The sequence below is a fragment of the Sinohyriopsis cumingii genome, chromosome 11 (assembly GCF_028554795.1).
Source record: "Sinohyriopsis cumingii isolate HCF-2022 chromosome 11, ASM2855479v2, whole genome shotgun sequence".
NCBI classification, from domain to species: Eukaryota; Metazoa; Mollusca; class Bivalvia; order Unionida; family Unionidae; genus Sinohyriopsis; species Sinohyriopsis cumingii.
Genome location: NC_142971.1, coordinates 101,979,689 through 101,998,015, shown reverse-complemented (window position 1 = coordinate 101,998,015; position 18,327 = coordinate 101,979,689). Strand labels below are relative to the sequence as shown.

Genomic DNA, 18,327 nt, shown 5'->3' with positions numbered 1-18,327 from the left:
ATTTATTAAAATTGGAAAATTATAATACATTTCACATTATGGCAGAGAAGTTTTTTTTATTGCATCAGCCAGATGTGATGCTTGCAAACATTCTGTTCTACAGGATGCAAGCAGACAGTAGACTGCAACATGTTCAGATGAATGGGATGTTGGAGTGAAAGTAGTTTATGGTGTGAAGGTTCAATGTTTATGATGAAAGAGACTAGATTATAGGTGTACTTATTATCTGATTTGTTTTTTGGCAGGTAGTCTTTCAAGATAGGTTCTACTGTATTGATTTGTGTGTCTCTGTTTATTTAGCCATTAGTCCATCCATCTGTTAGGTCTTAATTTGTCTGTTTGTTGCATATGACTCTGATTAATTAGTCTTGAAATAGTTTGACTTGAAGTTATTATTTGTCTATACCCACCTTTTGGTGGAGCATACTTATGCCATGACCCTATTTATCTGATGGTTCATTCAACTGTCCAGAACATTTCATTTTCACATAATAGTTTCAGTTTTACAGCACCTGTCTTTATCACCAAAGTTGTGGGTGAATTACTTGTTGAATGTTGAATAAGAGAAAAGTATATTGATTTCAGGGTTCAAAGGTCAAGGTCACAAATTGAAAGAAGGAAACTGTTTTTGAATAATAAATTTACTTCAGAACCATGGTACTAGTTCTGAATTACCTACAGTGACCAAAGTTTATGGAAGGTTAGGCTAATAAAGAAACCTGTCAATACTGGGGTCTAAAGGTCAGAGGTTACAGTCAACTCTAAAAAAGAAAATAATGGTTTCTTCTGCACAGCAAGTTTAATTCAGGACTGTATACCTAGACCTAAAGTCCAGGTCATTGAGACTTGTTGGTCCATAATCTTCAGGGTTAACCATGCTCTACTAGTGATTACATGGAGGACTGTTAAACACAGGGTGGGCATATAATGTACCATTCACAGTACCGTTCTTGGCAGATTTTGGGGGTTGGCATTTAGAATTCATGGGTTACCCTGCACACTGTTTTGTTTTGGGAGTACAGTTCCTGTGTGTTGTATCAAATTCCAACCAAATTATGTGCATGCACGTAGCTTCCTCTCTGCAAGATTTCAAGAGTGTTTGCAGGCTTTCTCTCTCATCTTCATCTTCACCTGCCTTGGTGTGAACTCAAAATTGCAATTACTTTGCACACTTTGGTGTCTGTGTGCATGTCTGTCCAGTTGGACATCCAGAGTCTCACTAGAATAAATCTCAGTGTTAACATTTTTACTTTTTCATATAATAGGCAGTCTCAGCAAAAAGTGGGCTCTTTACTGTTTATATTATATACTTTAGATCCAACTGCAAACTGTATAAACCCTGATCTGCCATTGCATAATGTGCTGGCAGTTCAGAGTCTGTTTAGTTTGTTAGGAAAAATAAGTAGAATTAAGAACATTGTGATTGCATTATTCAGCAGCAGAACAGGGTCTATTTTGTTTGGAGCTGCACCCAACTTATAAGTGAGTATATATGGTATGTTCTCGTCCTTTCTTAATCCACACCCTCCTTTGCTGAAAACAGTTATGGTAGAACAATATATGTATCATACAGTTTTAAGGTCAGCATGATCTTGCACATGTCCAGTTTTGACTGGACCATGTAATCATGCTGCTTTGTTAGAGTTTTTGTATCATTATCTGCATACCATAATACTTCTTCCTGCAATGCAGTTCTAGTCAAAGTACTGTTTATACTCGCTTACAAGTCAAAACTGCACAAACACAGAGCTGCCATCTCATAATGTGTCAAGTCCAACTGCCAACTTCACAGACTCAGATCATGTCATAATGCACTGGCAGATCTGGGTCTTTGCAGTTTGTTAGGATTAATCAGTACAGCAAACAACATAGACCCTGATCTGCAGGCACATTATGCTATGGTAGATCAGGATCTCGGCTGATAAGCAAGTATATATGGTAGATATGCACATTAACATCCAAAGGTACCATACATACTCTGTACAAGTTGGGTCTAACAGCAAACATAGACTCTACTCTGCTGTTGCATTGTATGCCAGCAGATCTGTATACTTCAGTTTGTTGGGAGCAATCATTTGAACAAAAACAACATGGATCCTAATTTACTTGTGTATTATGTGATGGCAGGTCAGGTTTCATGTTTGCTGAAAAGACAGGCTCTAATGATGGCCTAGTTGAAGCCTAGCTCCTATTCCTACTGAACCCACTCCAGCACTGTAATACAATTATTTGAGTGATTGTTTTATTTTAATACTGTATATACTTGCTTATAAGTCTTGTCAAAACTGCCAAAAAACTACCAAGATCCTGATCTGCCATAGCATAATGCACCTGCAGATAAGAGTCTGTGAGGTTTGTTCTACTGATTACTCCTAACTACACAGACTCAGATCTGCTGGTGCATTATGTGATGTCAGATCTGGGTTTGTGTAGTTTGCAGCTGGACTAGTTTTATAAGTGATTATATGGTATGTTCATTACCTCGTACATTTTTATATCTAATAGTTTGTTGGTGATATTACTTTCAAGATGTACTGTTGATCTCAGAATGAAATTGCAGCATGCATTGATGTCTGTTCAGATTTTCCGAAACAGGTAGATTTCAGAATAATTTATGTTGACTTAATTTATAGAATAAATGCAGTTTATATACATAATGTATTGCTTATTCATTTATTCTTAAATGAATAATAATGAACACAATGCACTTCTGAAAATTTTGCTGTAATTTCTTTTAAAATTTAAAAGACAGTTATTTAAAACTACATTTTTTGTATATATAAAAATTGGATTGAAATGAATATTAGTTTGCATCAGCATCATTTAGAGATTGGTCAGTCTCTTGGATATTATCAGTATTGTACAGAAATTTGTATAAAGTGATCCAGTTTCATAATAAGGTTGATATTATACAAATGTCTAAACCCATGTTCTAAAAATAAAATTTACTCTAAATCATATAATTAGAAGGATTTTTTGTCCTTATGTCTTGCATATATCATAAATAGGTTGCAAAACTAGTCAACATAGCTTGATGGAACTCAGTATATTCTATCACTGTATATCCAGTTCATGACTTCTTTTGCATTTGCACTGCAGTGGATGATCCAATACAATTTTTCCACTTATTGGATGTTGTCAAACACTTGTCTGCTGTTGTCACGCACACATAAGACCCAGCAAGTTTGCTGATATGTAATAATGTTCAGCGTTGTTGGGGAACTACTATTAACACATTAACCCCTGGATGTTTTTGTCGTTTTTGCCTGAAATTTGAGCTGGAAACACATTTTAAAAGCTATTTCTGAATACATCCTTAGACATCAACTGTCAAGTGATTTTCCAATAAACTAATGCCTAGTTGTGTTAGAAACATCATTTTTTGTTGACTATTTGGCTCGTGCATGAGCAGAAGGGTAAAAGTTGGACTTCTTTTTTTTTTCTTCTTTTTTTTGTGTTGCTAAACAGACCCATTTTTTTCGTATCGAGACCAATCTTTATTCCAAATGCCCATCTTATCCTACTTTTTGCAAAGGTTCCTGTCTTTTTGCAGTTCATACCGGTCTGCCTTAGATCTGAGACCAAAAAGCCTAAAATCCAGACACAAAATTGGATTCCAACCACGGACAAATCTTGGGTAGATAAAAATCGGGTCCAAAGAATTAGGTTTTTTCCCTCTGTATTTTGTAGTGCAACTAGAACTTCCAGATTATTTGGTATCATTGTAGAGCTACATCTGTCTAACTTTCTGTAATACCACCCACTTTAGTGTATCATGCATGACCTTGACGCTACAGAGCTCAGCAGTAGGCTACATCCTCCTGCCACATTAACTCGTCGCCAGGGTTTAATGTGTTCAAAGTGCTTAAAAAAGTGATCAGGTCAAATGTAGATGCTATGGAATTGCTTGTTGACTATGATTTAATAGACTTGTTATCAAATTTAACATCTGATAGTGTTTTTATCAGGCCATTTTACACACTGATAAAGGTTCCTATTCCCCTGATAGGAGTCTAATCTTGGCCACATAGATTTGGTCAGCTCTCTGGACAGCAGTACAGATTAGAGCTCAGACAGGGATGTTCCTGGGGAAAAAGTTGATGTTGATGAGTTCATTGAATGACCAAGGTAGCAAATGGCAAGAGATATGTGACGTGCCCAAAGGTGGCTTTCTGAATTGAAAAGAGAACCCAGACCAATAGAAAACATTATCCCCAAGCAACAAACTAATTACAGAAAGTTTTGTTTTTATTAGAAAATCTTATGGTCCTGAATAAAAACCATCAACTCTTGATTCTGTATGACACAATATAGAACATTTTCTCAATTATATTGGCTGTGAAACATCTCTTAATTGCAGAAAGTTCCATAAAATGAACCAGGCACTTAAGCAAATAATATAGACTTGAAGAAACAAAATCACATGTCCAAATCTCTTTTACCTAAAGACAAAGATGTATTGTTTACTTTTGGACACATTTCACTCAAAATTTTGTATGATATTCTTTATTAGAATGTAATTTCTTTCAAAACATTTCCTTAACACATTAACCCCTGGAGGATTTTGTTGTTTTCACCTGAAATTCGAGTAGGAAACACAATTTGAAAGCTATTTCTGAAATAATCCTAAGAAAGCAACTTCCAGGTGATTTTCCAATAGCATAATGTCTAGTTATGTTAGAAACATCATTTTTCATTCCCTATTTGGCTCACGCATGAGCAGAAGGGTAAAAGTTTTTATTTTGTTGCTTAACGGACCCATTATTTTTGTATAGAGTCCGCTCTTTATTCCATCTTATCCTACTTTTTGAAAAGGTTCATCTTCTCTCTGTTTGCAATTCATACCGGTTTGCCTTAGATCTGAGACCAAAATAGTCTAAAATCCGGACACAAAATCGGATTCTGACCATGCACAAATTTTGGGTGGACAAAAATAAGGTAAATTTTTTTAGGTTTTTCCCTCTGTATTTTGTAGTACAACTAGAACTTCCAGATTATTTGGTATCATTTTAGAGCTACATCTGTCTACCTTTCTATAATACCACCCATATTAGTGTATCATACATGACCTTGACACTACAGAGCTTGGCAGTAGGCTACTACCTCCTGCTACGTAAACTTGTCATCAGGGGTTAATGTGTTGAACTTTTATGAGGTATCAATTAAATTGAATTTTTTAAAAGAGGGGATATATAATAAACTGCATTGTTCTGCTGGATATTGAGGTAGCCAGAAGAACATGGTGCTAGTAAGCTCACCCCATTATGCTTCAGTCTAGCACATAATATTGAACATGACACACACTATGATCTAAAAATCTCCAGCATTTGAAATTGTGGCCCGCAAGGCACCCAAGACCAATTTTTTTTTAGATGAGACCAGTAATATTTTAAAGGATTGTGTATTTGTTTCAGTAGAGGAAGGTCAGAAAGTCCAGCAGTATCTGAAGTTAATTTTGAACACTGCTAAACTACAAAATGTGTGTTGATTTTATGGGGTCAAGGTTAAGTTCACATAGCAGGAGTCTTTTTTGTTAAATATGCACTGGATACTGTAGAATGCTCAACATAAAGGTTTTGGCACTTTCTCCCACTGTTGATTATAAAAAATCATTAGTCAATCGGCATCTGGTTAGATTATACTCTGATTTTACTAGTTAGGAAGATCTTAGCGAAATATCTCAAGGTCTGCTGAGAATTATGAGGTAAAGTATTTGAGTAACCAGAAGAAATAATGTGCCCCCCTTCCTCTATTTAGCTCATAACCATATGAGTTTGTGGCATGTTATATGCATTCTGTCCTACCTTGAAGTGTGAAACTTGTTAGTGGACGAGTCTTGACAAGTTCTTTAATGTTTTAGCCAAAATAAGTCTTTGTTACAATATTGGCATAGCGCAATCTTCTGGCTTCTTACCCAAAAACTTCATTCTGGGACCCCCTCCCAATCAAAAAAGTTGTTTGATGGTAATTTGGCTGCATTCCCCCCCAGATTGCGATCATGGGAGTTGCTTGCTTGGTTGCTACATCACTTGGCGACATATACAATATAATACACATCTATAAACATTCATTCGACTGTGTGCTGTCAGTTATAGGCCTATAGATCAATGGTGAATTTCCACTGGTTAATCATTAGTGACAAATGACAATAACAATAAAAAGTAATAATAACCCCATTTTCTAAATGAATTTAATATGGTACACAGTTTCATCGCAATTCTTTCTGCTTTCTGTTCCACCCTCCCTTCTCATGCATAAGGGACAAAATATCCAGAAATCAGGAGTGAGAGAGAAAAAGAATTTGGGCTGGATGAAAACCTTGAAACTGAATTTACACCAAGTTACCTTCAAGAATATGATTTGTCGTATTATTCGGTAGTAGGAATATATATGTTTATTTATTGGAAAGCGGGTAGAGAGTGAAACTGATGATTGGATATACTGTTGAATATACTGTGTCTTATGTTGGCTTCCATCTTCAAAATATGCAGTAACTCATAAGTATGATAGTGACTAAATATTGCCTGCAAATTAACTAATTTGTCAATATGATACCCTTTCTAAATTGAATTAGAATAGCTGATTAACTGCCCTCTCTTAAGTTCAGCCAATTTAAGCAGCATTGACTTCATCATACCGCTACTCAGGTGAGTTATAACTTGCATGAGATTAGTCACAAGAAAATGTGATTATGGACATTGGAGGTGAAAACAAGGAGTTAAACTTCAACAAGGAACAAATTCAGTTAAAATGTGTAGCACTTGGAGAGATCTAAGACAGATGAGTCACAAAAAATGTTAAGCATTTTGTATGTGGCTCCATTTGGCTGAGTGATATAAGGTGTTCACCTTTACCGATCACTGCAATCTTACCTCTGTCTGCGTGGGTTTGAGTCTCAGTCTTAACCAATGGTGGTATTGAGAAATCTTGCCAGTAGCTTCCCATATCGGTTTGTGGTTCTTAACAGGGTTTTCATGGGCTCTTTCTCCAGCAGTTTTACAAGCATCCTTTTATAGCCTATATTGTGCTGAAAAATGGTGTTAAGCCCAAAACAACAACAGCAGCAGCAGCAGCATTATGTACATATACTTGTCTCTGGTCATGTGCATACTTAAAGGACACCCTGGGTCTTTATGGGGCATTTTTCTTTCATGGGATTGTGCCTATTATTTCATCATCTAATTAAACCTAATACTTGCTAAATACATCACCACAATTATGAACATTGCCATTGAATTTCTTTAAGTTACTGGAATAAGTTCAATCAAATATTTCTTATTGATACTATAATATTTCCACACGTTTTTATTCATGATAGAAATTTCTACAGATAGGAAGTTAAGTAACTTAGTGTCTACATATACATACTTTTGGAGTGTTTTCCTTTAAATTTCTACATTTTTGCACTAAAAAGGAAAGCTTTGTATTTCATTTTGATCATGCGGGGTTTGGTCATGCTTATTGTATTTTCTTGTGCATTTTCTATCCGGTATTAAATACCCTCATAGTCATTGTCATTAATCTTAATTATTTTGTTTGCTACAGTTTAAAAATACATAGTATTTACTTTGTGTATCAGACCATAAGTCATTATCACCTTAACTGACTTATTATTCAGTGTTAAAACATCAGATATTCTTTGATTTTTAACAATTCACTTGCTGAGAGCAAAGAATGCACATGGTAATGAGAAGTTTACTGCATGACATAAGAGATAACTGTTTTTGATTTTTTTGGAGGACAGGCCTAATTATCATTTGGTGTACATAGCACAAATTTGCACAGTATAGACCGTTATTATTAGTGTGCCTTTTATGGTTTATTGCTGATGTTTATATTCACTCCTTTGAATTGTACTGTCTTGTCAAGTACAATGGTGCAACCTGGAGAAAACACTTCAAGTTACCAGTATTGCAAAATCCAAATCATTATAGGAGGATAAATATGGTGATAAGTATAATTTTATTGTGCACCTAAAAGATCTACATTCAAAATAAAATGATTTATATAATTTTCTGATATTCATTGCTGACGAGTGACCAGTCCATCTCAGACTATTCCAAAACCACTGTAAAAGTAGGTTGAGTCATTTTAACAAGACTGTATTTTTGGTTTGGACTGAATACTTATAGCATGGTATCCTTTAATTGTTACCAGTAGTTTCTGTTACTTAAGATAGTAACTACCATTATTGTTTTGCTACAATTTCTAATTAGATCCATTAGCAATAAATATCAATTGTTTATGTCAAGGGAGGGAACTCAAATTAAGATAAATTCTTAGCCTGATAGTAGTTCTTTCCCCTGAAGCACTTGTAGAAAATGCTTTCTAAAGAATTAGTTTCTCAAATAATATTTTGAATGTAAATGTAAATTTTCTGGTGACATATAAAGACAAGGACATATAGAAAAATATATAAAGATTATTTACAGCATTACATTTATGATGTCCATGTATAGTAATAACTTGGGAGTTAAATTCCTCTGTTGTAAATTATTGTCATTTAGATACTCCAAAGCATTAGAAAACTCAAAAGTTTGATTGTAGTAAATATTGTTTTTATTACTTATTACATTTGATTTGATTTGAAAATATCCTTTTTCAGCTTGACTTTAAGCCCTCGGGTCGACTTCAAATCCAGATTCGCTACTTCAGTGAAAATGAAGGTAGGTGTTTGCCAACACCCATGACGTAGATCAATATTTTGGCTTGTAAGGCAAGAGGCATTTGAGGAAAGATAAATTATTTGAACATGTTTTGATACAGAATATGGCTGTGTTATGGAGTTGATGGTTATGGGAGGTTGGACTGGGTATTAGTTAACCATTGCATCCATTGTCATGATGAATTATGATTAATGATACATTTACATGTCAACAATTTTTCTCATGTATTTTGTGATGTTTTGTCAACTAGATTATGAGATGGACCTTTTACCATTGCAGAAGATGATAACAAATGCATACTAAATAGTGACTTATCCAGAGAAATAGACTAGGGGTCAGCAACCTACATCACATGTGCCACAAGGTGGCACGTCAAGAGGTTTTTTGTGGCACCCAAATGGCAGCTAAAAATCTTGATTTTAGGAGTGTTGTTCTATTACTGGTAGCACAAGCTTATTCATTTTGTAATTAATCCACAAAAAGTGGCACACTATGTAAAATAAGTTGCCTTCCCCTGAAGTAGACTTTCCTCTTTGTATGCATGAAGTTTTAAAAATTTGCTTTGATCAGTTCATCAATTGTCTTGTGCTATCTTTACTGTGTGTGGCAATTTTGAGCCACTTGTTTTAATGAAATAGTTATTGCTGATAGAATATGCATGCAAGTTGCTATGTTTTGTACAGAAGAAACTACCAAAATTGAGGCCTTTCAAATGCCAAACATGGAAGATCATTGAGAAAAAGAACTTTATTTTTTTTGCATAAAATCTTCTCTAAAATCAAATATTTTAAAATATTTTTTTACCTTCATTCCAGATAAAGGGATTTTTATTTTGACAGGTGAAAATTCAGCGCATTATATCATAAATATTAAAATATCGTCAAGCCTGTGTGTTTATCCATTTGTCTTTCATTCCACATTCTAGATCAGTGGCAATGTTAATGTTTTTTATGTTGTCAGTTTCAAATACAGTTTGCCACAGTCATAATAACTATTTTGTGGATATATCTTAATATATATAAGATTGGTGATTGACACCTACATCAAACAGTTGCAATATTTGGGTTAGTCCACCCCTGGAATTATGGTGATATGTGCTTCCATGGCTTTGATATGTTTTTGAGCTGATGTTTCTTTATGGGCGGCCATGGCATCAAAAATGAGCAGAGACTTGGGTTTAAAAACCCGCCTTTCATGCATGAAAGCGGCTGTCTGTCCATCTTTTTATCACCTCAGTGTTCATCCAACCTTTTTGTTACTGACCACAGTAATGCCATCTGGTAATTTTTCTCAAGGCATAGTCTTAAAAATTACCATTGGTTTTAATTTCTCACCACCTCTTGTGCATGCCAGTATGTCCATAAAACAGGTGCATTGTTACACTGACTGTCTTCACTCTAGTTGCAGCTGTAGACAGAGTTGCGAGTATATCAAAGGACATGAGCACTTCACCCATGTTAATGACATCATTAGGTTTCAGGCTCAGCTGGTTAATTTCTTTATGGACTAAATCTTTGAAATCATCTATCTTCTCGCATTCATCAGGAAGCTGTCACCCAACAGTTGTCTATGCTTGAGCTGAAGGGTTGTTTCATCTTGTAAATTTGTAAACCTAGATCCCTGAACCTCCTCTAAAATCACCAATTTTCATCTCCACAGACATAAGTTGAGCTTTGAGTTTTATGGCTACCATTGACACTGCATGTTGGCTATCACTTTGTGCAAGAACCCACTTTGCCCGGGTATTTTTCTTATAGATTTTGCCACTTTGCATTCTTTCCTGAGTGTGCTCTTTTATGAGGATTTAATTTCTGAAGCTCCACTTCATTTTTCCACTCACAGACTTTTCATTAACTGAAAATTCTCTGCCTGCTGCTGTATTGCCAATGACCTTCTGTAATCATGAGTTTCAACTGCAAATTACTTGGGACCGTTCTACACAAATCAGTCTTGTGATGTCATGGACAGTCTTTTAAACGACAGCAGACTGTGACAGCGATAATATGGTACTTTCAAATGATTTCATTTCGAGACAGGAAAATATAATTCTATTCTGATAATTATATTTATGGTTACTTCATTTGTATGGGAAGCTATGAACGAGGTTTTTCTGAGTAATACTGCACGACCATGGGAGTAAAGTATTAGTAAAAAATAACTTATTTATATTTTCTAATAACAGATGCAATAACCTTTTTATTATATACTCATTTCATTTTCCTACCTGAGTCTTAATAATAAAGGAATACACTACAGGAAACATGGTAATTGAATTTATGCTGTTATTCAAAATAAATACACAACTGTAGATTCATCAATACACTGTAACAATATTAATGAATGTCTAGTAATGCACTACCGCCCAGTGACCTTTGAACTTCATCACATGCTTGATATTAGTTTAAATAAATTCTTGGTTTGGTCTACTTAAAATTGAAATAGAGTCATGTTTTAAATGAATGTGCATTTATTAAACTGTTCTGCTTATAATGGACTGGATTTATTGTGTCAGTTCAGTGCAGTAAGGAGAATGATTGAGAATTTTGTTGAAATTACAGCACAATTTTGGTGTGTATCAGTTTTTCCATTGCATGGGTCATGTCCTTTGGATATGCAGAACTGAATAAGAAAGTATATTTTGAGGAAATTCAAGATGCGTAAATGTCCATAGATTTCATACCATTCTTATCACCAGCTGAAGAAAACTTGTTTCTGTCCTGTTACTTGCAAGCTCACAATTGGAGGGACCCCAGCTATGACTATCATAAATTGTATGTCGTCTATCACTAGCCTAACATTGTATCAAAATAGTTAAATGGGGAAAATTGCAAAGCAGCAAACAAATCTAATAAACAAAAAACTGAATGCGTACTAATTGAGTGTACATTGTTTTGTTTACAAAGTAGTTCCTTATAGACTACACTATTTTTAGACACGTGTTGTGCAGTATACAAATTCTGCACAAAATACTGCATGATTTGGAAAATGTAAAGTAAACAAAAATGAGCATGTAATAAAAAGCCTGTCATTTACATCTTATGCATTATAAATACATGTAACATAAGCTTTCACTTTAACTTTACCAAGGCTTATTGGATTTCAACCAGATGTGTATCTCATTATTGTTGAGACCTTGAATGTATTCAGTTTTTAGCATTCTGTGTCATCATTTACTGGAGTTGCATTTCCTTATTACCTTTACTCCTGATTTTGGTTCATGCAGTACAGCTTTATCAAGAAGTGCTGGATTTCAGTTAAATTGGGCATGCAGCTTTATATTGGGAAGACCTTGAAGAAGTTTAATTTTTAGCTATCTATATCATCATTTACAGGAGTTACAGCCCCTGATTGCCATCCTCCAGAATTTGGTTTCTGCAGCTTTACATTTACAAGAATTGTTCACTTTTAAACCAAATTTTGAATGTCTCTTTATATTGATGAGTCCTTGAATGAGTTGGATTTCTAATATTCCATGTCACACCTTGAATGCCCATTTGGCAGAATTGGTTTCCCAATACAAGCTCTTGTGTTTAAGGCTGTGCCAAGCAGATGGTAGTGAGTGGGGCCATTTGTGAGACACCAGTTCCTGATAGGTCTAGTATATTATCTCAACCTGATGATTACTGAAGTGATTTGATAACATTTGTGGTGTCAAACTGCATAACCTATGTTCATTGTCCTAACCAATGATTTAATCTGACTGGAAAATGTGGTACACATGTACTTTCAGTTAAGGTGGATTGTGTATAGAAAGTAAGCACCTTAATGATGGACTTGTGTATGCTACTGTTATAGAAATGGAAATGATGGCATCAAAGAGAAAGGAATGCCATTTGGTAAGTAAGCACCTTAATGATGGACTTGCGTATGCTACTGTTATAGAAATAGAAATGATGGCTTCAGAGAGAAAGGAATGCCATTTGGTAAGTGAAAGTCAAGAGTGAGCAACTCATTACCCCAAGGTATTTAAAGGAACATTGATTGATTGATTTCCAGAGTCAGATAAAAACATTGTTTTTCCATTATTGAATTTGTTCAGTGTTTATTGCATATGCATGTTGGACATATTCTCCTCACTTTGAACTTTTGTTAAATTTACTGATAAGCTTGATTTGTGTCTGCTCAGAACAAGCACCTTTTCATGATGATGGTGAAAAATTCATGACTGGAGGTATTACACGTAGAAGAGGAGCAATAAAGCAACAGAAAGTTCATCAGGTTCAGGGACATCAGTTCATTGCAAAGTTCTTCCGACAGCCAACTTACTGCTCATTCTGTAATGAATTTCTCTGGTAAGTCTTTTGCTATATTGGCCATGTCCTCTAATGTTGTGCATGGGAAAGAATATGTTGTGTTCCATCTAGTTCAGTACTTACCGTATATACTCGCGTATAAGCCCGTTCGCGTATAAGCTGACCCCCAAACTGTACAGGTATAAACACTAAAAAGTGCATGACCCGCGTATAAGCCAACCTACAACTCCGAGACATCTCAAGTTGCACAAGGTAAGTTCTAAATGCATTTATTTAGGCAAAGTTATACTTAAAAAAATTACATGTATAATTATCTCGAGGTTGGCATGCATGATTATTAAAAAGAAATGGTATAAACTTGTTTGAAAAGTAAGTTTATTTTATAATTTTCTGTTTTCTTGTTGTTTCTGTCTAATTTAGATTTGTGTATAATTTGATCAAACGATGAAAAGAATTTAGCATTCGCAAGTTGCTGTAACACTACCTCTCCCTTTTGACTCGATTATTGTTTGTTTATGCATTATTGCATTGGACACATTATATCAGTTCACCGGTAATTATGTTTTTACTTTGTTTGAAATTGTAAATACCTAACTCATTATAATGTAATCCCAGTATGACAACACAACTAACAAGCAATACAGTTCAATGCTAATACTGTAAAAGCTGAGTTGTAGTTTGCTTTTGATGTAAGTGACCTTACACCATACCTGTCAACTTTCACGCCAGGAGGAAAAATAACTCCCAATTTTGAGGGTTGCTCCACACCTACCTCCCGATTTCTTAATATCTTCTGTTTTTTGCAGAGAACTCCTGATTATTACATTATGTCTTCGATTTTCATTTCTTCTAAACAAGAAAAGTCCTACATGTTTGTTGTATCACCTGTGAATTATTGTTGTGGTGAAATAATCACTTTACTTTAAAGAATACGCTTCTTCACTAAATAGAATGTTAAGTTTAAACATTATTTGCATAAATTGTTTGTTTTACCATTACAGTAATACAGAAATAAAATATAGACTGGAACAAGAAAGTACACCGCAACAGTAAAATCATCTACAAATAATTTCAGTCCCAAAAATGATCACTATGGATGCTGTAACTCCATCTGCTATAGCACCATTCCCATGAATGAAACTTACATGAGTAAACACTTGGCATTTTTATACTGTATATACCAGTGATAATTACCATTGTTAAATTAAAAGAAGGAATGAAAATAGATACCACACAGCAAATGTATCTTCCAAAAACTAATTCAGAATACATGCTTTATAATCAACAATACTAAATGCTTTACGAGTTGACAATAAGGGAATATGGTCGGATATACAAAGAGGGGAAAATAGTTGTCATATGTACGGTGCCATGAGGCCAGGTATTTTGGTACCTTTAGTTCACCAAAATTGGGAATCCTTTATTTGCCAATCAATTGCTGATGCTTGCATAACGCACAGTGTTGTAGAATGCATTTTCTTTAAATTACGGCCAAGGGCCAATCATTTTCACAAAATAGTTGTATGGATAAGGATTAACTTTTAATTAGTTGCGTTGGCTTTCTTGCTTGTTTATTTAAGACTTATCTTTAGCTACTGTGCAGTTTGACCACAGCTGACCAGAATATGAAAATAGGGCATGTCACAGGGAGAAACAGCAAGTCTTTTTGCAAATTTCACGCATATTGGACCAGGAAGATCAATCAATATTTTGTGAAAACAATGCTTTAAAAATGCCATGAAAATCCTACCAATTTTAGGTCCCAATCTCAATTTTTTTTATTCAGTCTCCCTGCTTGGCTTTTGAAAAGTTCATAGATATGCCTCTGACCCTGTTTTACAAAACTACGGTAATCGTGCTAATATTAAGGAATGAAAGGCAATTACACATCAATGTACTTGTATAGTTAGCGGTTAACATTCCCTCCAAGCTTTCCATTGTGTGGAAAGTTATGCTGTTTGTTCAGCTAAAACACAAAACTAAAATTGATTGATGTTGATCTTAGTTGAACTATATGAGAATTTTGGTCTTTATTATTACCACTCTTCGTGCCTTGTATAAATAAACGTGCGTACCTTTTTAAAAATATGACCCCAGTTTGTAGGATCACTTATATGGTTGAAAATGAGTAACTCATGAGCGCATGATTCAACGTAAATGAAACAGCTATTAAGGACTAGCTGAAATGTTATCTGGAAGATGGCAATTTAGTCGAAACAGTGAATAAAGCAAAATCTGCATCTAATATGTTGGGAATAAGTAAGGATTTTAGTGACGCTATGTACGCTTTGCACTGTGTAAGTACTGTACATTATAGTTCAGCTTGGTCTCCTAGGTAAACTCAACTGGCCCTTGATTTATGAAGTCTGTATTTACCTTTATTTAACTTCGTGTTGGAGAAATCAGAAAATATGCACATGCAAATTAATAACAAAATCAATCATAGTACTGTGTAACAGTTTAATAATTGACGGGTCACAGAAAGTTACTCTTTTACATGTCTATGTCTTAGGACACGGAAATAGTTATTGTTTCATGTCTCAAGATTTACAGCCATTAGAGTAGTCAACAAAAAGACCTAAAAACTGTCAAGTTTAGATATTGGCCTGTGGATAAGCCGACCCCCCCCCCATTCCAGGTCGTTACTTTTTCATTAATTATTTGGCTTATACGCGAGTATATACGGTATGTGTTTATGAAAATGTGCTATTGACCATTTGTTAAGGTATTTATTTTATTTGAAAAACTTTCAGATGACACAATAATAGAAATTTCTTTAAATTATCTTAGAAAATCTTGGGATAAATGGTACTGAGATAATTGTCTGCCTGCTAGAGAAGCAGCTCTGAAAATCATGAATAATGATAACATGTTAATTTGTCTAATGCTAGTGCACTGGAAAAATCACTCCTGTTGGTATGTCTTTGTGTTAACAAGTTAACTGCAGAACTGTTCAGTGGTAGTCAGTAAAAATTGCAATTATTGAGAGTCATACAAATAAGTAATGCGTGCATTTTAAGGCTTTTAAGGTTTGTCCTATTCTTTTTTGTTTCTGGCACTTAGTTTGCAAACAAGTCATGATATCTGTACAAAACTTAGTACATATATTAGACTACATATTCAGAAGTACTTTTTGCTATTTAAAATTCTTTATTTAATGATTTTGATCATTTTTCTGTTCACCCACTATCCATGTTTTCGTTTTCAGGGCAAAGCTTCTAAAATTCATTTAAGATACCTCTTTAAAATTGTACATGTTCCTCAGTATTGCGAACACTGGTATCCATTCATCCATCACAATTTTAATTTTTTTGCAAACTGATAAACTATTAAAGATATGTGAAAATTGGTTCACATATTAGACTTGTGCTCAATATGTGCCTTTTGATATTCCTAATTTATCAGTATTTCATTGTTTGTAATGTTGATTTTTTTCATTTGTCCATCCATCCAGTATCCAGTTTTACTTTCATTTCAACAGTAATGATGGCATTTTTGTAAACCTGAAGATTTTTTTTTTAAAGTTATAACTGCTGCCCATTGTATAGTTTGATCTTGCTAAATTAGCTGTAAACGAACTGATGACATAAAATATGACCTCATCATTTAATTCAAAATAAATATCTTATTGACAAGCAAGAAAACAATGAAACAAAGAATTGCCTTATTGAAAATGGCTTCAGAATAAAAAATAGAGCAGATTATTTTCTTATTGCACCTTCAAATGATCAATAAATACAAATTTGATGCTTTTTTAAGAATGACCTTTGTGCTTATGACCTTTATCTCTGTCAGTTCCTGCATTGTCACAAGCTGTGGACAGCAATCCGCTATGCTCTTTTTAAACCCATGACTTCCTGTGCTGTGACTTTTTAATTTTTCATCAGAATGTTTAAACAAAAGTATATCATCAACTAAACAATGTAACAGACTATTACACCTGTCGAACAGAGGTGCCCATTTTATGGATCAATAACTTACTAAGTCTGAAAGAGAAACTTTGATTGGCTCATTCAGACAGAATGAAAGGTTATGTTGGGTCTTAGTGCAAGAAAATTTTACTTGTGCTCACAGTGATTATTTAAACAGGTATATTTATATTTATATGAATTGAGGAACTCTTGGAAAAGATAACCATTGGTCATAAAGTTGTGTAGTGGGTTTTCACCCTTGGCTTATGACAGTGTAGTTACTGTAGTCACATGAAACTTTAGCACTGGTAGTATGTGCCTAAAGTTTGTACTTCAGTACCTACAACATCAGGAACATCAATCTTAATATTCTGTATTAAATAGTTTTGCAAATTATATATGTTCTGTTTCTGTATCCGTTGCTGTACTGAATTGCAGCTTTAGCAATAATTTTACTGTATGCCTTAAGTTTGTACATTAATATTCTTTATATATATATATATATAATTTATATTGTGTGCTTGTCCTTTGTCCATGATTGAGTTTTTGGCCTATCTGACTATTGTCATGTTTTTGTAAGATGTTTACTTGAAATTGAGTTCAGGACCTAGTCTTGGTTATTACCTTAGATTTGTTCTGGAAGAGAACTTGTTGTCAATATTTGATGGAATTTTCCATGGGAAATGACCCACATCCATGGCATTTTGTTGTGTCATAGATCAGGTGACAATCTGTATATAACGGACTAGATAAACAAATTGCTTATTCCTGTTTTAATATCATTCTTTGGGAATTTGTGGTCAGAGTTTATAGTTGTTTTCAGTTATAATTTTAGAGGAGTTATTTGTTTAAATTATTCATTGAAAATTACAAAGTGCTCATTGATATTTCAGACTAAAGCACTACTTTTGGATTATTGAGGACTTATTCAAAGACATTTTTGATTATATCATTCTAATGCATGACATTCAAGACTATTGGAATTCATTTATAACATTCTATTCTTGTGGACTTGTGATATAACATTTAGGATTATTTGAGATTTAATTCACAATACTGAAAGTTCCTCTTAAAGTTTCACTTTGTAACTTAAATTATCTGTTGATTTTGCTTAATGGTTTCCCTTCTTTCTGTCATTGTTTAAGACCATAGACTCATAACTGTATACTTGGGTTTCATCTCTTGCTTGCATAAACACAAGTTTGTATCATCCTTGTAAGGGAAAAGGCAATGGTCAGTTAAATCCTTGTGTGAATGGTATGGCCAGATAAAGGAATTGCATGAACTCTCTGACAAAAAGAAACATTTGACTCCTGTTTATAAATACTTTTATGATGAATATTTTTCAATCTTTTCAGGGGTTTGAACAAACAAGGCTACCAATGTACATGTAAGTATAATAGTGTTGAACAAGTTTTATGAATTTTGTTTGTTCTGTAGGTATGAAATTAAAAATCCAATTTGAACTAAAGTATTTCAACTCTGATCAGCCCATTG

At 34.2% G+C, this 18,327-nt stretch overlaps 1 protein-coding gene across 7 annotated transcripts in view; it reads left to right on the top strand.

The window, feature by feature from the left end:
• The window catches only part of LOC149789180 (protein kinase C delta type-like), a 227,101-nt gene that overhangs the window by 135,067 nt on the left and 73,707 nt on the right, over positions 1–18,327 (top strand). For all 7 annotated transcript variants that reach the window (XM_089975327.1, XM_089975321.1, XM_089975324.1 and 4 more), the window contains 3 exons: positions 8,606–8,666; positions 12,793–12,958; positions 18,189–18,220. In XM_089975327.1, coding sequence (XP_089831453.1) covers positions 8,606–8,666; positions 12,793–12,958; positions 18,189–18,220 — 259 coding nt within the window. The remainder of the gene's footprint in view (positions 1–8,605; positions 8,667–12,792; positions 12,959–18,188; positions 18,221–18,327) is intronic.